This window comes from Numenius arquata, chromosome 2 (genome assembly GCF_964106895.1).
Source record: "Numenius arquata chromosome 2, bNumArq3.hap1.1, whole genome shotgun sequence".
Taxonomy (NCBI): Eukaryota; Metazoa; Chordata; class Aves; order Charadriiformes; family Scolopacidae; genus Numenius; species Numenius arquata.
In genome coordinates, this window is record NC_133577.1 from 69,099,052 (window position 1) to 69,124,693 (window position 25,642).

The 25,642-nt window shown below is 42.7% G+C and overlaps 1 protein-coding gene across 2 annotated transcripts in view; it reads right to left on the reverse strand.

Moving 5' to 3' along the window:
* CREB3L2 (cAMP responsive element binding protein 3 like 2) overlaps window positions 1–25,642 on the reverse strand; it is an 84,250-nt gene that overhangs the window by 4,255 nt on the left and 54,353 nt on the right. Inside the window, exons 3-10 of one of the 2 annotated variants that reach the window (XM_074168041.1) lie at window positions 15,435–15,601; window positions 13,747–13,834; window positions 12,901–12,903; window positions 11,775–11,956; window positions 10,975–11,121; window positions 9,200–9,258; window positions 7,779–7,847; window positions 518–617 (exon numbers count right to left, since the gene is read on the reverse strand). In XM_074168041.1, the coding sequence (XP_074024142.1) occupies window positions 518–617; window positions 7,779–7,847; window positions 9,200–9,258; window positions 10,975–11,121; window positions 11,775–11,956; window positions 12,901–12,903; window positions 13,747–13,834; window positions 15,435–15,601 (815 nt within the window). The remainder of the gene's footprint in view (window positions 1–517; window positions 618–7,778; window positions 7,848–9,199; window positions 9,259–10,974; window positions 11,122–11,774; window positions 11,957–12,900; window positions 12,904–13,746; window positions 13,835–15,434; window positions 15,602–25,642) is intronic. The other variant, XM_074168042.1, reaches the window with a different exon arrangement.

The window sequence follows — 25,642 nt, forward strand, 5'->3', positions numbered from 1 at the left end:
AGTGTAAGGAGGAAAAAGGGAAAAGTTTCATTCTAATCCTCTTCTTATCCTGACTACTATTACTGACATAGGCTAGAGGTAGATTTATAGCCTCAGTCATATTTTTATTTGGATGAGCAAGTTTATTTTCACTGGTATCAAAAGAACCAGGCATCAAAGCTCACCCTTGTTTTCATTTTACAACTCTAGACACCATTTTTCACATATAATATTGTGATATTATAATAAATAATAATAAAATAGGTCACTCTGAGGGACAGTGCTCCTTCTTTCATCACTGCACCATCGAATAAAAAGCACAGGCCAAATCTCCTCCAGAATTTAATGCCTTCCCACAACCATTAATCTTCATCAGAGAGGAGTCTCACCTACCTCAAAATGAATTGTCAAATTTTGAAGAGAAGTTTCCCAAGCTGAGAATTTGCAAGTGAGGAACTTCACAGAACAAGGGATGTGCCTTTGAGTAGTGGAAGGAGATTCTCATTCCCCTACAATTCCCAGCTTTAGGGACACTCACCATAAGACAGGTCCCTGTCTGTGTGCTAGCTGCCTTACACGAACGGGACACCTTCCCAGCAACCATGGCTTGGAGTCTCTGCAACTGCTGCAGAAGCGTTCTGGAAAGCAAAGACAACAGACAAGCATCAAACGCACTGATCTACTTACTGGTTAAACAGCTTTTTGCTTCAAATTCCACACCTGGCAAAGACTCCCCCTTTGTATACTCCTGGTGATAGAAGTATACAGCTACCTCCTTTTTTCTGAAAACCTGTCACACAGCAGTTTGGACCATATGCCAGACCATTTTCAAAGAGAAGGTCTTAAACCTAGACATAGGCATAGACTTCATTACTTATAAATTCATTTATTAAATAAAGCACTTTGTTGCTATTTGCTAAATCCTCCAGGAGTTGACAAAAATCACAAAATGCTTGAAGTGGCTACCATGACTTTGTCTTTCAGAGGTCCCAACCAGGATGCCAATTCTGTTCTGGTTGGAGTCAACAGTCCCAGACCCGGAAGGTATTCTGTCTTTCGGGCTGTTTTTTCTTTTGCTGTATCAACGTTAATTACTACAGTTAGAATACTAGTGATTTACATGGGAAATTATCTCAAAGAATGATTGATACAGGGTTTTCACAGCAGTTTTCATTTTGTCCTCATTAAAGCTTTCTAAAAGGCAAGGAGTAATACAAATACTTGTCCTCAACACAGTCAAATATAGTATAATTTTGCATCAGGATGTTAACTTCGCTGTTTGTTTCCCATTTTACTCTTCATTTTTCCTGTAAGTCTCGCAACCTATTTCAGAGGGTAACCCCCATAAAACTCCAGGCAACAGCTTCGGAGGCTGTGACATCAAATGCTAAGGCAAGAGGCAAGGTTAGGATGTCAGAGAAAATAGAAGGATTATTTTGGGATCAAACTGGCTAAAAACTAATTGTAGGACAGACCCAGAGGTGCCTTCACAACTCAATACACACTTGTCTGCCTGTTATTATAGGTTTTTTTAATCATTGATGCTCATTGCTAATTAGGGTTTAATGAATTCAAGGACTTCAGGAATGCATTCTGAAATGAGTACAAGGCATGCTCACAGCAGAGATTTATCTAGGCCAGCAGATCCTTCTCAACTTATTAAGGAAGGATATCTTGCATGCTGTTGAGAGCATGGTTTATTCTGCAACTCAATATTTAAAAAAAGAAAGTGATTTGTCTAATTCAATCCTTTATTCACTATTAGAGAGACCACAAGCAAATTAAGAGATGAAAACTCTGTCGATCACGCAAATGAGAACATCCTAATTCTCTGCTCCCTTCTCCATCTTTCCCCAATTCCTCCTCCCATCCACTACACGGAAGAGGGTTCACAAAGACTTGGTACATGGTACATATCATTTTGTGGCACAGGCTGCGCTGCATACAGTATTCCCACATGTCACTAGCTATGCTATACAGCAATGCCTTTTTAACCCTGCACATTCTGTGCTATTATATGAGGCTGAATTTCCCCCATTTCAGGCCTGAGTCACTGGGCTCAACACAGAACAGCTCTGCAGAGCGAGGAGGAAGGAGCTCTCCTCCTCCTCCCCAGCCCGGGGGCTGGCAGCAGCAGCAGCCTTGAAATGCTGATCACTCTTGCCACTTTTTGTGGAGGCGTCAGTGAGAAAACAGCTAATGGCTGGTGAGGAAATCAACAGAGAAGAGGCAATTCTCCTCATTTTGCTCATCTCTGCCTTTTCGTGTCCAACTTAAAAAACCTGCTGGGCAGAGTGGGCCCAAAAATCCGATTCCAAAATGCTCTCTTTTTGGAAAGTATAATTAGGCAGGTATTCTGAGGTCTCCTATACACAGAAGAAGATTCACCACCCACCTTATTTACCAACTACCTCCACATAAAATGCCTTTCTCTCCCAAGTCATTTATCTGTCTGAGCAGAGCTACTGTCTTCTTACCAGCAGACAAGGACTCAGCGTCGGGAGCTGACAAACTACAGGTGCATTTTCAAACTAAGAGTAAGAGCCAAGGCAAGAGCAAGAAATAAGTTTGTTTGTTCAGAGATGATATCAGTTTACCCTGCTACTTCCAAAATGGGGCACTCCTTAGTCCTTTCATTCTCTATTTGCACCTGGACTGGTGGAAGACTGGATTCCGAGGTCAAAAGATCTCCTTTCCCCTGCAAAAGCTGCCTTCATTGTTACTAGGCAGCTGCAGGAATGATCTGGACTAAAAGAGGGAAAAGGAGCAGCTCTCTGCTCTGTAGAACAGGATCTTAGGTTAAACGAAGATGTTCTCTCTAAATAGCAACAGGAAGGCCACAAATGCTTTTAGTGAGACACACTGCCTGTGGCTAAATCCTAACAGGAGAAAATGCAATCCCAAGGCAGTGTGCATAGGGGGTTTGCACCCACAGGGATTATTTTCACTGTGTCTGACACATTTCCCAGTGATATTCAATTAGAGGGTCACCTCCGTAGGAGGTGTGAACGTGCTTTCACGCTTTTTCCTGCCAATGGAAGCACCTCATAGAAAGCTGCAAAGTGACTGAAAACTCCTGCTCTCCCTTCCACACACTGCCAGCAAATTCACTCTGCCTGTGATGTCTTGTTTTCATGTGCACATTCACGTATTCATCTTCAGAAGAGTCCCTTTCACTACCAAAGTAAGGAACAAGTCAAGGCTTCACCTCTGCTTCCAGTGACACTTTGATTAAGGAGAGGAAATTTGTCACTCCAGGACCTAGCCACCTGGGAGGCTTCCTCAATTCAGTTTAAAATCCAACACTGATTTAAACAAAAAAAGACAGCTTCTAACGGACACCAAACACTGTTTGTTTTGATCAAGATTTTTCAGAGAATTTATCTATTTGGTGAAGAACAAAATCTAATTTTGATATGGAGAGAGAAAAATTACTCTGTCTTCCAACTCTACACACAGATTCGTTCTCTGCCTGTCCTATTTGTAGGAAAGAGAGCAAATACCAAAAAAAGGTTTTCACTGAAAGACCAGAATACCTCAAAGCAGGAAAAAATCCACAATTTCTCCAATTTGAATTGCAAAGAAAAAATCCACCAGTTTTTCATCAGAGGTGTTTCAGAATAAAAACACTGTCCTGCTGCTTTGAAAACAAGGAGTTGCTCCAGGGCTGCCACACTTTGTCAACTTTTAAGAGGGTTGTCTGACATGAAGTGCAAGATATCTCACTGCAACTTAAATCCAGATCTGTCACTCCTTGAAAATGGCTTGGTAAAATGGCTTCACTAGCCCCAAATAAAGGAACAGCCATGCAAATCAGTGAAGTCTGGCAGCTTTGGTGCTGATAAGCCCTTGGTGGGTCAGACTGATATGGAACTTAATCTTCAGATGACTGCTCAATAGCTTGAGCAGGAGCATGAGAAACGGAAGAACATCTCAACTGTATTTATAAAGCCACTGCATTTAAGGTGGCTGTCCAAGTGGAGATCTACAAAATTGCTAGTCATTACTCCATGCGAGCAACTCAAGCAGCTACTTGCATGCATTGTCTATGTGTGACACTCACACTCATGCTAATTGGATCCTCTGTCTATCATTTCTCCAGGAAAAGTGATCATCAATATATTTATAGAGAACAAGTCTTATGAGGAGCGGCTGAGGGAGCTGGGGTTGTTCAGCCCAGAGAAAAGGAGGCTGAGGGGAGACCTTATCGCTCTCCACAGTTAACTGAAAGGCGGTTGTAGAAAGGCGGGGGTCAGTCTCTTCTCCCAAGAAACAGGTGATAGGACAAGAAAAAATGGCCTCAAGTTGCACCAGGGGAGGTTTAGATTGAAATAACAGGAAAAATTTCTTCACTGAAAGGGTTGTCAAGCATTGGAACAGGCTGCCCAGGGAAGCAGCTGAATCGTCATCCCTGGAGGTATTTAAAAGATGTGTAGACGTGGTGCTGAGGGACATGGTTTAGTGGTAACCTGGCAATGCTAGGTTAACAGTTGGGCTTCATGATCTTAGAGGCCTCTTCCAACCAAAACATTTCTATGATTCTGTGATTCTATGATAAATACAGACTCAACAGAAGTGAAAATCGAAACTGCTTCTCGTATGTCATACACAGTACCAGATGTTTCAATACTGTCCTTATGCCCAAACAGCCATGGCTCACAGCTAGACAATGCTGGTGTCAGAGACAATATTCAACCCCCTAGATCATTGGCAGTTTCTGCTTTCGGTCCCAGTGCCAAAACGTGAATGATCAAGCCTTCTTGGTGACTGGGACAAGTCAGTTGAACTCTTGGTACCAGCTTCTCACACCCTTTGCTCATTAAGACAGCAGTACCCCACATTTTCAGATGCTACTGAAACCAGTGAGCGCCTGGCTCACTTGTGGCTACAAGACATAACAGATATGAATGTAATAATGTGCTTCCTTAGATTTGAGAAAACCGTCTAGAAAGGAACTTGGATAGGTTTCTTTTAAGGGACTGAGTCACATAAATTAGGAGAGGAAACATATGCTAGTGTTCTAATACTGAAGGTGCCAAAAATGCTGCAGTCACCCACTCAGTAATGAGAATTAAAAACTCCTCTGTGTCCTGATCCCCAGCCTCCTGCCTTGCCTTTTAAGATGCATAAACGCCAAGGGAGATGCCTCTGGATGCAAAGGTTTTGATCACACTTGCACCTTTTACATTGCATATTTTCAGATCAAAAATTTCAGGCTAAGGCAGGCTCTTGGGGAAGATTCTTCTCTACATTTTTTCATGTTGCTGAGAATAATGTAGGAATATTTTTACCAGAAGAAATTCTAGTGTTTCCATGGTTTGGAGCCAGATTTTGAAATGCAAGCAGGGTTTCCCTGAAGCCTTAGGTATGTATCTCTGCAAAATGCGTTCTATATATAGAATAACATGCTTTAAAAAACTGATTGCACATACTGAAAGGAAACTCTGCTGTTCAATAGTGGAAATTGCCCTTCAGTTCCTTTCAACTCAAGCCAGACTATAAAAACATGATACTGACTGACAGCACATACATGTGCATGAACATTTTAGTAAGCAGCTATAACCCAATTTTCCAGCAAGGTACAAAACCAACTTTGTCTTCATCCATACTAAACGCATGGACATTTTTACATGTAATCACAGCTATTTTCCTGTTATCTTTCTTCCACTTACAATTTTTCATAACAAAAGAACAGGTCTAATGTTTGTAGATCTACTTGTAGATAAGACCTTCATCAACATCTTCATTTTCTACTGCATTGAACCCTCAAAATTAAGCCAACTGGGGCTCTTCTTTGGGCATATTAAATACGATACATGTGTATATGACTGCGTGCTAGGTACTTTGAGAAATAAAATCCTAAACATTTAAATTTCGGCATCCAAAAATAAACTGACACTGCATCATTTTAACCATCACTGCTTTGAACTTTGATTCCTGACTATATATAGGAGAAGTAGCTATGGACATAGCTGGAAGTACCAGCTATAGCATGCTGTGAAGACAAGTTGAACAGTTTCTGGATGCCACATCAAGGCTCGGTGCAAATACCAATGAGGAAACCAGACATTTTGAATTCACCATAGGAAGTGCATAATGTACATTAAACAAGGGCCTAGAACCATTCTCTGAATGAGACCATTGCATAATTATACACTAAATAAGAAAAGTGGCTCTTTGGGGTTAAGGTGAAAAAACCCATAATGTGGTATGTTACATAATTCAGGCTTGATGAAAGCAGGCAATTTTACAAATTTCTCACAGTACTTCAATTTGAAGTTTTAACGGATTTTAGGTACAGTTTGTATCTAAATAGCCAAAACAACATCACCACGAATTACAAGAATTTCTGTGCAGAGGGTCAGGAACATCTGCTTCTCCACAGAACATTACAAATCAGTATCGACGCTAATGCAGAGGGAAGAAAACAATTCAACTCATCCCGTGTTATCTCCAAGGATTCAGAGAAAACATCACTTAGCTAAATATTTTTAGAGTATCTATCATGAGAGAATTAAGATTATCAAATAACAAAGAAGATGCTAAAGAGCCTGTCTAAAAGGATGGACAATACCAACAAAGCTGTTCTCATGACTGCACCTGCAACAACTCCAAGACAAAAACAGCTGGCCAACAACTCTAGGCTTGACAAACACGTTCCTGAGTGGTTCATCCACAGCTGCACCTTTCCTTAGAGCAGCTGGCTTCAGCACCTCCTGGGACAGATTCTGGGAGAGAAAACCCTAATCCACAAGTACAGAAAAATTCCTGGTTCTTTTATATAAAACCCTGAAGGAAGATACAGGAGGCACAGAAATGTCTTGGCTCTCTTCAAACAAGCAGCAGATGTCTTTATGCATGAGCAGTGTGTGGGTGACTCTTCAGCAAATTACAGTGCTACAGGGTCTGACTCCATGAAATTAGAGATTGGATCCGGAGATTAGAAACAACACATGCCACTCAATTAGCAATACACTGGCTGCCAGACAAGCTCTAGGGCCATTTTCCATGATCGTGGGTCTTATCTTCAAAACCCAGCCTCCTCCCACACTTTAGCGCTACCATCATGTTCAATGGCAATATCCAACCATCACTAAAAATGCCTGTAACTAGAAGGTGTTAACAGCGGGCTTATCTAGTACCTGCTCAATGGAATTTGTCATCATTAGAGAGCACACTGACCATAAGCCATGACTGACACTCCACTCTCAGCTAACATTCAATTAAAAGCTCAGGTATTGAACGTTTTCTGCCATATGTCCTTTGATAAAGCCATCAGTGAGTCACTCATTTCTTCAGAAATGATGAAACAAGAAGTTGATTTTCCCACTCCAAATGAAGGAAATTCTGGGGTGCGAGATTGTTAGAAGGGTGCCTAATAATTGCAATGACATCTAGTAGTCCAGAAGGAACTAATAATGACTCTTGAGCTTCAGCACTGTAATTTCTGGAAGTGTCAATGCTCCAGGTCAAGGTCTCTCGTCAAAACAGTCTTTCAATAAATAAAGACAATTTGGAGAGTTGGGTTGTAGCTTTTTGTTTGTTATGTGTCACTAACCATGTTTCCTTGGGCAGTGGAAGAACTCAAAGAAGTGTGCTAAAAGGTTTCCCAAGCACATCACAGGCTAGGGAGATAGTTTAAGACCTGACATAAAAGTCTCTATGCTTTACATCACACTGTAGTCACGATAACTGGCCTTATCAGATATAGCTATTCTTCACATTTCAATTGATCTCTTAACTTCACTTTTCACTGTAATATCATGCTACAGTTTTCTTTTATTTCCTTCATACCTTACCTGTTAGTATTCTCCAGGACTTCAACCTTCTTACGCAGCTCACTATTTTCATTTGAACAAGTCTCAACTCTGAAGACAGTACAAGGAAAGAAAGAGGAATGTAAAAAATCAGTCATTTATTAAACATGCTTTCACAGAGAGCTCTATGATCTTAACTACATTTAATGAAAAGTTACACCAACAAACTTTAATAATCATACTTCCTGGTGTAAAAGACATTGCAAAAGATACTACTAGCTGTGGAGCACCTGCTTACAGTGCTCAACTAATCCCAGCAGGTGTAGCTCATTCAGGATGGGCTGTCACTACTTTTTGATCCTTGAAATAGCAACAGCAAAGACCTTGCTCAGACTTTCTCTGCACATCAGGCCATGGAACGGATACTTTAAAATTCACAGAACACGCTGTATTTATGTTGCTAGCAAGTATTTTGTGCAAAGGTGTTCAATGTGTGCATTTTGTTGCTAGGATGAGGTATCAAGCAATTTAATGAACGCCACGCTTCTGAAATCAGATCCTCACATTTCAGGTTTAGGGAGGTTAATAAGCCAGGCAGATTCATTTACAACAGAGTGCTCATTTCCACACTGCCCCTGGAAACCTCCTAAACTAGAGCTGGTTATCACATGACATGCCATATAAGAGGTGCAAGTAAAAATATGGGACTCCTACAAAGACAAATATGACCAGCCAGACTAGCTTCAAGAAGGAAAAAGGTAAAGGGAAACAGCTTTGATATCTGTATGTATATGGTGGAAATTCCCACGATCAATTCTGAGAAAGCAAGACTCATCCATAAAGAGGTAGGAAGAAAAAAACGAAATTACATTAAGGATATCACAAAGATGGTACAAAGGGTTTAACAGATCCATCTGGTGAAGGGCATAAAAGAAATACTAGAACATTTGTCTGTTGGAAGAAAGATTAACTTGCGATATAAATCACTAACTGGGGGTTTGGCTCCTTCTCACTAAAGGAAGTCGATGGGTCACATGCTGTTTTCCTGAGTCCTGTTTATTTTCCCAAGCAGTCCTGACTCACCCACTTCCTATTTCTGTATCCATCTGCACTAGAAGACAGAATATATTCACTTTGAATCCGCCTTTCCCTGGACACTGCCTACCCAGTAGGCTAACAGAGTTGCATAAGGGAGAGGCTGACAGCAGATGGGTCTTGCCTTATTTAAGGTTCAAAGTCTTTGTCGGCATGTTAGCAACGTGCTGGAGGTAGACACAGTTACGAATGCAGCAGCCCAGCGCACGTACAAGCAGAAGCCAGTAGAAGGGCCTTTTCTCAGTCACAACCACGAGATGACAGCTGGCACTCTGTGCACAAAGCAGTCCCAGCATCAACAGCTGGATCCCTTCCCAGTCCAGCAACTAGTGCTATTGGTCCTGGAAACAGGAATAAGGCTGGCTTACTTTTTTTCCAGGCTGTCCATGTATTCTTTCTTTTTTCTTCTACTTTCCTGGGCAGAGATCTAAGGGAAAAAGAAGAAAAACACCAAATATTTGCATAGGAAAAAAAAAAGCATCAGAGATGAATTAATAAACTAGTAAAAAAGTCTTAACATTATTTGATTCAAGCCTCCGTGCTATTCTCATTTCTATTCCTGGTAAGCAGTATCTGCAACAGCAACAGCAACTTGACTTGGTCTGTTTCCACATCCTGAAAAAAGACTGCTCCTCTCACTAGTATGAAAAAGATCATTCCCTGCTCTTACAGAACTAACCTTAAAAAGCAATTCAGACTCATCTGGGGAGAGTATCCTAGGACAAATACTAAAAGATGAATCCTAGGACAATGCAATTGGGAGAGGAAAAGCCCATGCATGCACCAGAAAGCAGCTTTGTAGAAAAAGATTTGCAGGCCCTGATGAACAAGGAGTCAAACATTAAGTCAGCAATACACCCCTGTAGCTAAGGCAGCCAACCAGATCCGGGTCTACATTAAGGAGATTGCAGCCAGCAGGTTGGGAGAAGTGGTTCTTCCTCTCTGTTCAACACCTGCAATACCACAGTTGAGTACAGTGTACAGTTTGTGGCTCTGAAATAAATACTTTGGATGTACAGAAGCAAGCTCAGGGGAGGACCACTGCTATAATAAGCATGCTGGAGCACACGACATATCAGGAAAGGCAGCGAAAGTTGAGTTAGTTCAGATTGAAGAAGAGAAGGCTAAGGAGGGAATTCCATTGCTGCCTTCAACTATCCTGTGTAGGAAGATGATGTCAGAGGTGTACAGCAAAACGGCTAGAGGTATCAAATACAAGTTGCAACAAAAGAAATTCGAATTAGACATTATAAATTCTATTTGTTTGTTTTTACCACAAAAGCAGCCTAATATGGGAACAGGTTGCCATATACATTGACAGTAAAATGTTGCCATATGTTGACAGTAAAACATGACTGGACATGCTCATCCCTGAGCAACTTCCTCTAAGCTGACCCTGTTTTCAAAGCAAGGAGTTGGACCAAAGGACCTCCAGAGATCCTCTCCAATATAAATGACATTATATGAAAGCAGCACATAAAATGCACAAGGTCACTTTTAATAATCTTGAAAAAATATATTACAATACCAAATTCTAATTCAGTGTGGGCAAATTTACACCTCAATCTGCAAAACCAGTAACAGAATGCATTAACCTTCAAAGATGTACTAATATCTTCTCGATGAAGTGGGCTGGCCAGGTCTGAAAAAAATAAATAATCCTTTCCTCCTTATCACTAGGCTCTTCCACATGTTAGAAGAAAGAAAAGAGTTGTAGGACATTTCACAGCCTTGGTACCAAACATTCATTTAAAGGTCATGGAATTCAGTGATCAAAAGACTAGGGCACTAAAATACACAGTCAGATTTTAAAACATGAAACAGCGGAAAAGAATACAGAGGTCTTTGCGTACCATAAGGGTAGGATTGTACTGTTTTTAAAATGGAGCCAAGCAACAGCAACTTGATAGCCTGCTTGCTAAATACTCTATTGTTCATGTGTTCAGGTAAATAACTAGACAGAGGCACAGTGTCACAGTGACAGACAAGTTGATGGATGTGTTTAGGAACAAAGGAAAGCACTTTATTTAAAGACATCTTACAGCATTCAACTGTACCACAGACCATTACTGCAGAATTATCGCAGCATTTTTTTAAATGAAGGATTAATAGAAATTACCCAGTAAAGCTAACTGTCATTTACCTTGTTTTTTATTTTCCTGCGGATTTTCTTCAGCACTTTTTCCTCTGCTTTTGTCAGGGGCAGTTTGGTAGGGATTGGATACCCCTCTGCTATCAGTGTCCTCTTCTCCTCTTCTGTCAGAATGAGTGGGCCGGTCCCCTGTAATTTCTGCAAGTGTCATAGAAATGAAATAATACAACAGTAAGTGCACGTAGCTCTAGAGAAAAGAGTGTTAGGGAAGAGAGACAGCAGCTCTCCCACTTCAGAGGGGATTCTGCCTAGTAACACAGCAGCCTCTTGCAATTAGGAATGAGTGGAAGGGAAAGATCTTTTTAGATGGCTTCCATTCAGAGACTGAACTTTTGGGACAGGATTCCCTCAAAACAGTTATTCTCGGCCCAGCTCTGCACACACTGAGGCCAACAGTAAAACCTCCCTTGGCTCAAACAGGGAAAGAGACAAATAAGAAGCACTGCTGAAAATCCCTCCCTAAAGATCACCACCTGCTTTTGACATGAGAAGAGGACAGATGCAGATCTACCAGGGACAGGTTAACCCAGCAGGGCTGAGCCCTAATGCAAAATACAATCAATTGTGGGAGAAACCTAATAACACTGTTGAACCCTGTCTTAACTTAGAGGAGGGGCACACGCTGTTCTATGTGGGAACAGAACAGACCAGTGTGCAAGACTTACTGGACTGGCAGTTTTGACCAGAGATGGTCAAATCAATGGCAAAAACAGTAATTAAAAAAAAAAAAAAAAAAAGAAAAAAAAAAAGAGAGACATAAATAGATGATAGAAAAAGTCAGCTCAACTTACATGTGGTGCAGTCAGGAGAGGGGAATTGGAGAGCGCTGAAGCTGCGCGCGATGTCACTTTAGCCGTGGCTTGTAGCTGGATTGGGCTTGAAGGAGGGAGCGATCTAGCCGGGCTCTGCCCTCCTTCAGAGTCACTGCCATGGCTGCTAGGGGGGGTTGGAGGCAAATGCAGGGGATCCACTGCTAAATGGCAAGAGAGATATATAACACAAGGTTTTGATTTAAATTTCCACCAGAGCCACCACCACCACCCAGTTTCCAAGACTAGGACCATCTGCTAAAAAATGGATCAGGGAAAAATGGCAACTTGGAAGATTTTCAGAGCATGCAGGTCTCCAAAGAAGGAATGAAACGCAGCAGCTATCTTTAGGCTTAACAGACAAAACAGGGCTCTGCGCATATGCTTCAGTCATTTCTACCTACACTTCAGCTTCTTCTCCAAATGCTCTGAGGTTTAAGTATAACCCTCCAGTATAAGTCCCCTGTCCCTGGGAAACCACATTAACAGAGGGGATCTGAGTCAGTGCGCTTTCTTTCCAAAAACAATAGTCTTTCCTAACTTTGCTGTGGATTAAACAAATTGCCAGCATTTTTCAAGAGAAGGGATCATGTCCAAGGTGTTATACAAACAGCGAGGAGAAAAATAATCTGACTCCTGAGGACCTGCCTTGGCACAACCGGGAGGAAGTGACAACCTAGTGACTGTGAAGGGTTTAAGGTACTGATGGAGCAGAAGCAGCATAAGCACCACCACAGGAACCTCTCTCACTCTGTGCTGTCCAGGGCCATAAACTAACTTCTACTGCATTTGCAGCCAAAAGAACCTGTGCTAGAATTGGCAAGCCAAGTGCTGCTTATGACCAAATGGGTCTGGACCAAGAGAAACAGGGCAGTATCTCACCTACTCATATTACATGGACAATTTAGCAGATGTCCAAAACAGCCATAACCAAGTCATTATTTCTCTGAGATAAATTTACAGCAATGAAAATTGGGAGTAGGAAGATGCAGGGCTGAATTTGCCACCTTCCCCTTCTGTTATACTTTGCAAATTTGAGTTGAAAAGATCAAATGGGTGGTGGGGGAGGAAGGAAGAAAAATAGTGACAAAAAAAGGCTATTATACACGAGCTCTTTTTGTCTAGCATCTTAACTCTAGCAGTTGAAAAACAGCAAGGCCCTTAAATCCCACAAATTGAGCAATCAAATCTACACCCTGGGTTGAGATATAGCCTCCTTCTTCCACCTGATACATCACTTGCTTCTCTCCCTAGAGCAGTTCTAATTACCTACACAAATGAATTCACTAACAGAATATCAAGTATCAGACAACTGAGATGCAGTTATCTGCTCAAATTTCAGCCCGAATATTTGGCTCTTTCAAACTTTTCTTGGGTTAACATATTATGTGCGACAAAACCGTGTTTAACTTTCAGGGTAGAGATCATTGCTCCTCCTTCCTCATTTATATGTTAGTGCAAAGGGATCCTGCTGGCACTTAAAAACTCTACTAAAACTAATATGCTACAAACAGATGCACCAAGCTTTTAATTCCATATATAAACTCACAAACTTGCTTTTGTATCAGAGGTTAAAATGGTAAAGTTTTCGCTTATGCTCTTCAAGCTTTCTATACCTCAGTTAAGTCTCCTCAAATTGATTTCTCTTCTACCCTAAATAATCCTGTACTTTAAGGATTCAAGCTCCCTTCAGCAACTGTACAATTCTTAATACACTACAGACAAAAAAGGGGTATTTTTCTTTGTGATGAGCATGGGGAGGAAAAAAAGAAAAACCACATAAATGGGTCAGAGAGAGGCTGGCTCTTCAGCAGCCTGAATCCCTAGAAGGCAACAGCTTCAGCCTAAAGATTAACATGGCGAATGAGGAAGCCAAATATTTAATCAGGGTAAAGTACATTCTTTGTGCATTCTGGTCATCTCCCCCTGCATTTTGGGTTGGTAATTAACAGACCTTCCTTAGAAGAGAGGTTCAGGAACTGATCCACTTCATGGGGCTCCAATTTAATCTCTGGAAGAACTTTCTGGCTCAATGGTTTCATCTAGAAAAGAGAAATTAACAGCATGAAAATCCAAAGCACACATCTTAAAAATCTTAATAGAAGGCTACAAGGATGACTTCTCCATATATGGAGAGGTTTCCCTCCCTCCTGTTCTGCTACAGGCAAAGCTTTAACTGCTTCACACAGTTTGCTAAACCAGGCTACAGAGAATATTGTCCTGACTACTCCCACTGTGGCTTTTCTTACTACTATATTTAGCTAAATAAAAGATTACGCCTCAGAGATGACATTTCAGACTGAAAGCTAGCATGCAACCCACTCAAATTACTTCTCTTAGCAACAGAGCTGCTGCTAGGATTTGCCGGACTGCACAGTCTGTTTGAACAGAGACAGAAACACTCCTGGCAGTGGGGGACAGCCTGTTCAAGACCGTTGTCATCGGGGAGCAAGAGCAAGGTGCCAGTCACTGAAGCACCAGATAATCGGACCCAAGTTCATTTCATGGTGTGGAGGAGCAGGAGAAGAGACAGTCATGGCTGATTGAAGTTTGGAAGACATCTGGCTAGCCCTATTGACAAGGTCGGGGCACCAGGCTGCCAAGCTGTTGCCCAGAGTCTGCCTGAATGCTACAGTCCCAGGCTGGAGGAAGTTAGTTTGGCACATCAGCATGCTCGTTGCAGCCAAAATCTCTCTCAATAACCTGTGTAACTAGTCCGTGCAATGGTAATGAGCCACCAGTTAGTCCCAATATACTCTTTGCAAATCACAGCATCCCAAGCTACAGCAGGACTGTGTACTGAGGACAGCACATTCAGTCTAGAAGAGGACCATGGGAAACTTGTGTTTAAGTTTTGTCAGTTTCTCATAAAATAATTTCTGTTGCACATATTTCTGATCCACATCCAAGTGGAAACATTTATTTTCAGCATATACTAACTCCACCCGGCCTGGACTGACCTCGCACCCTGGGGACTGAGAACAGTCATGCTTCTTCCTCCACTGCCAGGGGACTCTGGTGAGCCATCAGCTGCTGCAGTTTACTCTCCTTAACTCAACCACAGCCAAACTAAGCCCTTGTGAATGCCCCCTGGCTGCTCCAGCTGTGGTCAGAAAGGCATCACAAATGCTCCTTAGGAGGCAGGCTGGTGTGGAAGCAGAAGCAGCTCGAAATGTCAGAGCATCGTAGATCTGGCAACAGTGACTTAGCAGGCAAAGAGGGAAACTCTCCAGTTGTTTCAAACAAGGAGTCTTGTTCTGATTAGGGAAAGGCACAGCAGCACTAAGGCAAGTTGTTATGGAAGACACTTAGCTTGTCACAGGCTCAACAGGGCAAACAGGTTAGTCAGTTCAGGTGGGACTGGTTCATTAGAAACTGTTTAAATATTTTTAAAAATGCTTGAGCCCCAGGCTTTGGGGCTAGCATAGAAAAGAAAGTTAAGACCTGAAAATACAGGTAACTGTTTTCAAACACAAGCTCTTACAGCAGTAGTAGGACACCAGCAAACAATAAAAAACATTAAAGCAGACTGCACTGTGCACCCTGAACTGACAACTTTGGCACCAAGGAGGCTACACCAATATGCAGTCTTAGGAGAATCTGTAGCTAATTGTGCAGAGAGAACAGAAACTCTGCACGTACCAGGGCATCCGTCTGTAGCTCAGGTTGTTCTCCCTCCAGCGACGTGGCCGTGACAGTGAGACTGACTGAGGGAGCAAGGCCCGATGTCTCGCACAACACTGGCTCAGTCTTTATTGCTGCTGGAGTCAGCTCTGTACCCAGACACCATTCCTCATTTTCCAGGTCACCTGCCAGGGAAGGAAATTGGACACCACATGTTTAGCTCAGAGACAGAAAGACTACAAATGAAAATAATGTCACCCTTCCTCCAGAGAAGGGAAACAAACACAGAAGGCATTTCAGTCTATCAACAAAACTCTGCCCTTACTATTCAGCTCTCAGTCAATGCAGACAACCATGCCATTCCAGGGCTGTAACCTAATCCTAGCCCCAGGATACAGAGAGGACCAGTGAGGAACGACACAGAGCACTAATCACTGTACATTGCCGAAAGCTGCTAACACACAGCAAAACAAGGCTAAACAAGCCATTGAGTAAAGCAGCCAGGGAGCCATGTCCTACACGGGCTAATGCCTGCTGTCTCAGCTTTATTCCTCTTTCTAGAGATAGTGTTTAGCCAGACTTCTGCTCCTTCTACTGCTTGCAATCATCAAATAGCTGGAGTGGTTCCTTAAGAACAAAGGATTTTTCACACTCTCAACTTCAACATTCTTTCCCCAAGGATTCATTTAGTAAGTCTAAAAGAGGATAAAGGCTTTGATGATTTCACAGGAGCACCAGTGCTGTGGTGATCATTCTAATTTCCTCCCCAAAGCCTCTGGAAGTCACAGCACAGGATGCATATTTTGACTGGTGTCGTGGCTTAACCCCAGCTGGCAACTAGGACCACACAGCTGCTTGCTCACTTCTTCCCCCTACAGTGGGAGAGGGAGAAGAATCTGAAAAATAAGGAAAACTCATGGGTTGAGACAAAGATAGTTTAATAAGTAAAGCAAAAGCTGCACACATGAGAGAAGCAAACCAAGGAATTCATTCACTGCTTCCCATCAGCAGGCAGATGTTCAGCCATTGCCAGGAAAGCAGAGCTCCATCACATGTAATGGTCACTTGGGAAGGCAAACGCCATCACTCCAAACGTCCCCCCACTTCCTTCTTCTTCTCCCAGGTTTATACACTGAGCATGACGTCATATGGCATGGAATACCCCTTTAGTCAGTTGGGGTCAGCTATCCCAGCTGTTTCTTCTCCCAGCTTTTTGTGTACTCCCAGCCTACTTGCTGGCAGGATGGTAGGAGAAGCAGAAAAGGCCTTGACTGCTTAGCAACAACTAAAAACACCAGTGCATTCTCAACATCATTCTCATCCCAAATCCAAAACATAGTACTACACCAGCTGCTTGTAAGAAAGTCAACTCTACCCCGGTCAAAACCATGACATTCTCCACCCCTTATTCCATACCATTTACGTCACGCTCAGGTCCCACACTATCCAATACATCCTCATTAACCACCACCGCCACCCCCTTCCCATCCTTTGATATAATACACAGATATCACTCTCTCAGCCTAGTCAATTCCACAAAGCTATTAACAACCTCACTTGAAAAAAAAGTATCAAATGCATTTTTGGCAGTTGCAACTCTGCCTTAAAAAAAATTCCCATCCCTATTGCTCGAGTTCTGTCATATAAGTTCTTTTCTCTTGCAGGAGAATGCCCTACACCAGCTGTACTGCATCCCAACAGCGTACAGCGCAGTCCTCTGCCACAACTCGTCAGCAGTTGTGAGAAGCACGTCCATAAATCACGCAGCTGGAGTCTGAGGCCAAAATATACATATAGAGAAAAGAGTGTTGATCTTTCTTTCAAAGCTTTCTCCTGCCTTCAGAGTATTTACTGCATATACTTAATTAAAGCAGAGAGTAAGCACGTACACTGTATGGCTAGTAAACAGCAGCAGAGCTTCGAATTAGCTGCACGCTGCACCAGCATCGTGGGAGGCAGCCAGGGTGCTGTGGCCGTGCCACCAAGCAGTCTGCAAGGCTGACACCAGACCCTTGCACATCTGAAGGCATCAAGCTGATGAGATGTCAATAGAGTTCAGCTGCAAACAGGTAACAAAAATAAGAGCGGGCTTACGGCCCCTGTGCTGCTGAATGTCCTTGCTATTAAGACCACAGACGCATACGGCACACTGGCACTGGGCACAAGCTGGGTGACTGGAAGAAGGGAGAAGCATGTACATCTCCAGTGCTAGTAATTACTTTGTGGTGGGACCTAACCTCCACCGCTGGCAAGGAAGGAGGTAATTTGAGTAAAGGCACGCCAAGGAATTAAAAATGAAAAATACGTATCCTGTAATCAGAAGCTCCAGAACAGTGAGCCCAGCTCTGCCAGAAGATGTAACTGTACAGCAAGGGCTAAACACTGTATTTAAGTTTCTGGAGGGCTTACTCCCAAAGCTTTCTGGGAAATGCAGAAACATAAAAATAGAAGTATTTAAGAAAAAAAGAGGTAGCATTGTCTAAATATTAACTCAGGAGAGAGGATATTGCTCCCTGAGCCTCCCTACTCACGAGAGCACAGCTCCCGTCCCTGCTGACTGCAATGAAATATGCAGTGGATCCGTGGACTCCCTCTAGCTTGCTGTGCGTGGATCATTCAGATAAGAGCCTTAAAGTGGTATCTTTGCCTGGAAATCCAGAATCCCTTGGCAAATACAAATTTCAAATGCTTGTTTGGATAACTTCTGCCAAACCCTCCCCCACATGGTGTCGTGCAGTGCCTCCACTTGCTGCCTCTCGTACCTCTGGGTCAACCTACAGGGTGGCAGCACTATCATCTGTGATCTACTTTAGACTCCCTTTGGGAGGGGAGGCTACAAACAAACGAGAGCTATCAGTGAGACAAGTAATTAGCCCTGAAGTTTCTGAGATTTGTATCATCACGCAAGCAGGAGAGAAATCTTAGCCGTGGGTGCCCAGCGAAACAGGGCATGTCCTCTAAGGCTGCACTTGGTGGATGTTTATCACCTCTAATCCCCAGACTCATCACGAGGATTCAGCTGCTGTAAGACAGCAAGATACGCTGGCCTTCGGCCGGTCATTTTACTCCCCTGGAACCTGACTTTGCTGATTAACCTGACATCCCTGCCATCATCACTTAGATCCGCACAAACTGCTCGGAGTTATTCTAGGCTTTAAAGCCAGTCTATCCAGTTCGCAGGGTTACGGGTGGTTTCCAGAGACAGCCAACACGCTGCATTTAACACTGAGATAACTTTGAAGAACTGCACCTAATATGTTTTTGACATTGCCTCTTACGATGCATGGTGACAGCTGTCATTCCAGATGAACAACCCTGTGACAGGAAGGGACAGAGCAATGCACTGGCCGAATCCCACCTTGACGCTCCCCTCTCCCCCCTTTTTCCAAGCCCCTGTTATGCATTCACTATCATGGTCAGTGTTGTTTTGACACATTCCAGCTTCTGAAGTCACCGGCGATCTCTCCTCTGCTCCAAGAGAGCTGTAAGGACATTTCCCATTCTCCTTTCTCCTCTTCCTGAACGCAGCAGGTTGACATTATCTGAAAATCATTCTTAGTTTATTCTTTTAATAGCCCCTAAGCACCTCAGTCTACTTGGCCAAGCACTGTACTAGCTGAACAAAGTGGCAGCCCTTACCCCAGTGAGAATGCTGCACAAAACCAGACAAAAATAGGGAAACGGGGAAAACTCAGCAGGCTACAGAATACTGGGCATACTGAGGGGCATGGCCCACCCTCCAAGACAAGGGTTTTTCTTATGGAGGGGTACAAAGAACCATGAGAGGTCTTACAGAATGATAACAACGAGCAAGAAAGTGCACATGAATTACTGAAATGAAACAGCAGTGGAGGCTGGCTCAGGGGACCCAGTGGAGAGGAAGGGAGGTGTCTTCTCCAAACCAAGCAAGACATGCTGTGGAAAAAGGGTAGATGACTGGTGTCAAGAAATTAAAGGTGAACGTTTGTATTTGCTGTGATCCAGGAGGTACACATGAACTATTGAAACAGAGTCCAAAACAAAAGGCTGAGAAAATGGTCTTGGTGACGGTATTCTAGACAGATATGGATAGGGCAATACTGCATTGCTAAAGTGAGATAAAACACACTGCAAACCACTATATAAAGAGAAGAAATCCTGAAGAAGAGATTTAGCTATTCAAATGGCTAGGAAAATCCTTATCCTAAAGATGGTCGCTTTGCCTGTTAGAAATCTCTTCTCAGGATTCAAAATCCCGATTCCAAAGTTCACTGTTGAACAAATTATACCAGCTGCTTTACCCCACCCCTGCTGAAACTTCCTATGAACTTGAGAGCTCTGTCGTGCAATGACTCTTCAGATGAGGAGCACTCCCTCTCACCTACCCTTTCATAAGCCCATGAATGCTAGGCATTATGGCACATGAAATACGTTATTTAAGGAGTCTGCGCGGTACTTAGCAAAATCCCAGCTAATGCTTCTACATGCAATGCACTAGCACTCTTGAAGTTCACATAAGGACTATGTTAACTGAACATTAATGTTGCAAAGTACCCAGGTGTTAAGCAATACCTACGAAAGTTTAATTCAGTGTACTTTTGCGCGTTATACAGACCTAAAAATAGGAATGTTTTAATAGTGTGACCAAACAATTTCTTTGAAAAACCTGTGCCTTACCCAACATGCAGAATGCATGGTGCTCCCCTAACTGAGAATCTATACCCTATTTTATTAGTTTCATTGTTTCACACGCAGCCTCATCTCTCCTTTACCAAATAAAATTCAAATTCTGTTTCCACAGAGCTGTTTAATTCCCTACTAGGGCACAACCAAAACACTTCATGAAACTGAATTAATTTCCACAGCGGTCCTGAAAATTCAAGCGAGCCATGGAGAGATTAAGGCCAAAAGGTATCTAGTAATTTAAAATGGCCAACTGGAGACAACTGGAATTGGATTTTTCAGATGATTTAGCACTGTTATTACACTTTATCAAAACACAGTATGCATTAAGTTTTCAGCTGCGACCACTTCTGCAAGTTAAACATCAGTTTCAAATCCAGCATCCAGAAAACCCATTAATCACAGCAACCCAGGGTTTGTGACACATACATCTAAGATCTTATCTATCTTCTGTGTCGAAGACTAAAATTACATTTCTTCAGAATGCTTTTGTGTGCTGCTTTTGTCATCAAGCTTGTCCTACTTTTCCTGCAGACTCCTGTTAAGTGTACATCTTCTATCTTCTTTAAAAAAAAAAAAAAAAAGGCAGGAGCCTTACAAAGCACAAATGTAAGTTCAATCAGTGCACTGAGCAAAGTTCTCGCTGACAGGAAAAACTCTAAACATGTCCACGTTGGAAATTCCATTCAAATACGAGGAAAAACTTCTTTACGGTGAGGGTGACAGAGCACTGGAACAGGCTGCCCAGGGAGGTCGTGCAGTCCCCTTCTCTGGAGATTTTCAAGACCCACCTTGATGCAGTCCTGAGTAATGTGCTCTGGGCAATCCTGCTTTAGCAGGGGAGTTGGACTAGATGATCTCTAGAGGTCCCTTCCAACTCTGACAATTCTGTGATTCCTTTTCTCATTGCGAGTCCAGCTTGGTCCCAGATACAACATGCAATGTGTTGTAAGATGCTGCGTACGCAATAAGGCAGGAGAGAAAGCTCAAAATGGGACATAATTCCCTCAGTACTGTAAGTACTGCATGTTGTGCATATCTACAGCAAGGTGTCCAAGTAGCAAACAAACTCTTCTGTCCTCTGTCTTTATTTCAGAGGCCCTAATCCTGCCCCAGGTTCCATCACCTGCAGTTAAGATGAACAATGCCAGGAGGATCTGCCCAGCATACCACAAGTGGACTTTCCCTTTTCACTCTCCTTTCTCCAGATCACTACATCCAAAAGGGAAAAGGCTATGCAACATTTTGCACAATGAAAGCTTAAGATCTTCAAAGCCCATTAAGAAGACTGAGTTATGCACAAGTGCTTGCCTTTGGGTGCACAACATACTCAAGTCAACTTCTCTACGCTGCACACCACATACATTATGATGATAGTTTTCAACAGAACTGGATTTCAGTGCTCCTCTAAGCATCACAGCTTAGCAATAATCAGTATGTGCCCTTTTGGCATCCATGAAAAACACACATTGAAGAAGGTGTTTGTACATAGCAGAATTAATATATACTAATTCTTTGTTTTTTAAAAAATATTTTTAATATATCTGTATTTATATAGAGACACAAAAATAAAATCAAACGTATTCTCTTAACAACACCATGTGCAGCTTTCTAGGATACTCATATTTCTCTGAAGAACTGTAACATTTTGCTTCTTTCCTTGTTCCATATAATATTATGGGAAGGCAGGGTAGGAAAAGTGGAAAACAAGGTCAAAAATGCTTACTTCAACTTTACAGTTTTTTTAATATCAGCATTCCCAGTGAGTTTTCCTTTCCTTTTTTAAAATTATTTCCATCCAACATTATTCTATCCAACTAACTCTTCAATCTTGTCCATACCATACCAACATACCACCTCTTTTCCTGAGAAAAAGTAAATCTTCCCCAATATTGACCAAATTTCACCCTCTGTGATAGATGTATAGAGAAACAGAACTTACAAAGTAACTAAAAAGATCTCCCTTGCTCCTAACATTCATTTGAGCGCTATTCATTAAGAGTTTAACAGAGACACTTTTTGCATGGGTAACCAAGTTACATCAGTGAGTTGCTGTCTATTTTTAAATAAATGAAATTAGAGATGCGTTTTACATCTCTCCCTCACCCCTCCCAAGCAGAGAGAATGTAAGCATTCAGAGAAACAACATGATTTTCACCCTTTTCCCTCTGCACTAAAAAGGAAGACAGCACCACCAAGTAAACAAGCCCACACAAGGGATGTACCATTGAACCTAAGCTTGAAGGGAAAAAAACCCCACCTGATACCACCATTACTGCCATAACAGATTGTAATGGCACAGAAAGCAGATGCATGCGCTGCATGTTGTTCAAAACAAGCTTGCAAATAAGACCTGTTGAAGCATCAACGGGTATCCCCATATGTATAAGCAGAATGTAGAGGCAGGTCTCACCTCCTTGCAGTTCACAGTCCAAGCAACAGATTAAACAGCTGGAGAAAGACAAAACCAGAAACTTAAGGAGACCATAACAGACTACTGGTCAAAGTGCTTTGCACGGGTATCAGAAGAGACATCTCTGCGACAGGGTAATATACAAGAATGTCTCTAATGAGTCAAACTGGCAGCCAAGCATATTTAAACAATTCCTCTGTGAGCTGTGTCATGGATTTGAGCAAAAGGGCATCAACTAATTCCTTCTGGTCCACGGCTGACCTTGTACCGGTATCATGAATCACAGGGCTTGAATGCAAAGCCAACGTGGCTTCTGCATAGCCATGCCATGTACAACAGTATGCAGCCTCAGACTCAGCTCATCCAATGTTAATAGGACACTTTGACTCCGATGGTGCTTAAACTTGCACCAAGGGTCCATGTTTGCAAAGCTGTACTTTGGACAAACATTTGGTCCTTGCCTGGATCCTACCTTTGAGGTTGCCGCCCCTATACAGCATGATCCAAGGGTGATCACTCGTCCTACACCACAGAAATACAGCTGCAAACTAGAAGCCTGCTAACTGCAAGGGGCAAGCACTTCCTGGAGGAGGCTCACAACTTTTTTGGGGGGAAATGGCAGAAACACCCCGCCATGAACCCAAAAGGGCCTCTGCTGATGCACAGATTCTGGGCGCGCTGCTGGACGTGTGCCTGCAGGGAAATTCAGCACCCCCAGCTCTGCAGTCTGAGCCTTTCCAGTCCCCCAAAGGCAAGTTGGACCTTCCTGGAGGAATAACTGCTTCCCTGTCTTCCCCCTGGGCTCGCACCATCCCCAGTGCCCTGCTCTGGGCTCACGTAACACCCTCTGGCAGACACAAGCCCCGTTTATCATGCCTGAAATGCTGAACTCCAACGCCACTGCTGCTACGCCCCCCCTCGCCTCCGTGAGGTGAGAGCCCACATTCATCGACAAACAGTTTCTCTTACAGATTTTCCAGATGGCATTTCCCCCTCCCAGCGTGCACACACACTCCCACCGCAAATAATGAAACCCAAGCCCTCGGAACACCCTCGACAAAGGAGATACTGTTTGACTACCAAACATTGGGGTCCTTTTTAAAGTGCCAGGACGGGAAAACTAAATAAATGGGCAGAGATGAGCGGCAGCGATACATAGCAATCACAATGCACAGCAGATGTAGCCTTTCTCCTAGCAAAGGATCACCGGTCAAACAGGCATCCCCGCTTTGAGTGGCGCAGACTCATCTAAAACCCACAGATTATTTGGATCACTATCAAAGTTATTAAGATAGAACCAAGGACACATTGTTCCTCCCATACCTAAACAACCATGGTCAATACCCTCTTTCCTGTGGAGAATTTGACAGTTTTCAATCAGAATCATCTTGTCACATAAAACCAGCCAGGAGATGTCTCGAGGTTACAGGTTCTGCCTTAACCTCCCTTCAGACTACGACTTTACACAAGCATAGCTGTCAGCTGGGATACAATCCCCGATGTTTTTAATTATTTTTCTTAGGGATAGAAAAATGTTATTTTTATACCATTGCCCTTTGCATATATGAGTCTGAGGCACAGACTGAGGTAGTAGCTTGGATTTATAGCTTTAAAGCTTGATATTATTAAATATCCTATAAAAGTCTATGATTATTTTTTTTAAGATATGTGAAAATTATCCACAGAAGCAGTGTGTTCAAATAAAACAGTTCTCTCTCACCCCCCCGAATTTTTCTCCCCACACAGATGTTATGAAGGCATACCCATATTATGGCAGCAATCAGGCTTTGACACATTAAAAAGGGCTCGATGCTCACAGCACAAAACTAAGTGAGCACAAAGTCCCAGTGCACCACTACAGAGAATGAGATCACTGGTTTCAGAAACAACAGGACTGGAAGTGGGAGGAGTATTCCCCTAACATGCATCATTAGGGAAACTATTCCTGGGAAATCAGCCCCTGTGGTCACTTGACACAGAATTTTGAAAAGGAACTGCAAATGTCCCTTTGTTTAGAAAGAAACTGCAATAGCTCAATGTCCAGAAGATATTCCCTATAGGGAAACACCAAGGAAGTGCAGTTAATTTAAACTGTATCCAAGCAGAAATCAAGAGGGAACTTAATCACAGCCTGCAAACACCTGGGGAAAGAGGTTTCTGAGAGCAGATGGTTGTTTACTCCAGCAGGAAAAAAGGCCATAAGGAGATCTCGTATGTAGAACTGGAAGCTAAAGTAAGTCTGACTGCAAATAAAGTTGTCAATTATTAACAGTAAGCATAAGTAAGCACCGAAAAGTCCACTTCTAAATCAAAACTGACGTTTTTCAGACACACAGCTGCCCAAGTAGAAGTTACAGGATTGATTTGGAGTGACCTACTGAGATTTCAGACCTTAGACGTATAAAAGTTCAAAAGTCTTCTCATTCTTTAAAACTGCAGATGCTGGCAAGGATTGACTGCTACCCTTCCACATAAAAATCACCCAAATACAGACTATCACCACCAAATGGCTTCCTCCCCGTTTCCTAAATAAACACACAAAAATAAAAGACCCACACAGGAAAAAAGTTGCATTGGAATGTGCCCACAAGAATTATCAGTATGGCTTTGACAGCATCTTTTCAAAACACAAGTGAATTTCTTTGTCTAATTCCATTTTCTTTAAAGTCAGGGCAGAGGAGGTTCCATTGTCATTGTTCACATTTCATTGACTATTTAACATCTTTGTTGGCAAATGGATGTTGGGATTGAGTGCACCCTCAGCAATTTTGCTGATGACACCAAGCTGTGTGGTGCAGTCAACACACTGGAGAGAAGGGATGCCATCCAGAGGGACCTGGACAGGCTTGAGAAGTGAGACTGTGCAAACCTCATGAAGTTCAGTAAGGTCAAGTGCAAAGTCCTGCACCTGAGTTGGGGCAATCCCATGCACAAATACAGGCTGGGCAAAGAATTGATTGAGACCAGCCCTGAGGAGAAGGCCTTGGGGCTGTTAGTTCATGAGAAGCTCAACATGAGCCAGCAACGTGTACTAGCAGCCCAGAAAGCCAACCATATCCTGGGCTGCACCAAAAGAAGCATGGCCAGAAGGTCAAGGGAGGTGATTCTCCCCCTCTATTCTGCTCTCATGAGACCCCACCTGGAGTACTGC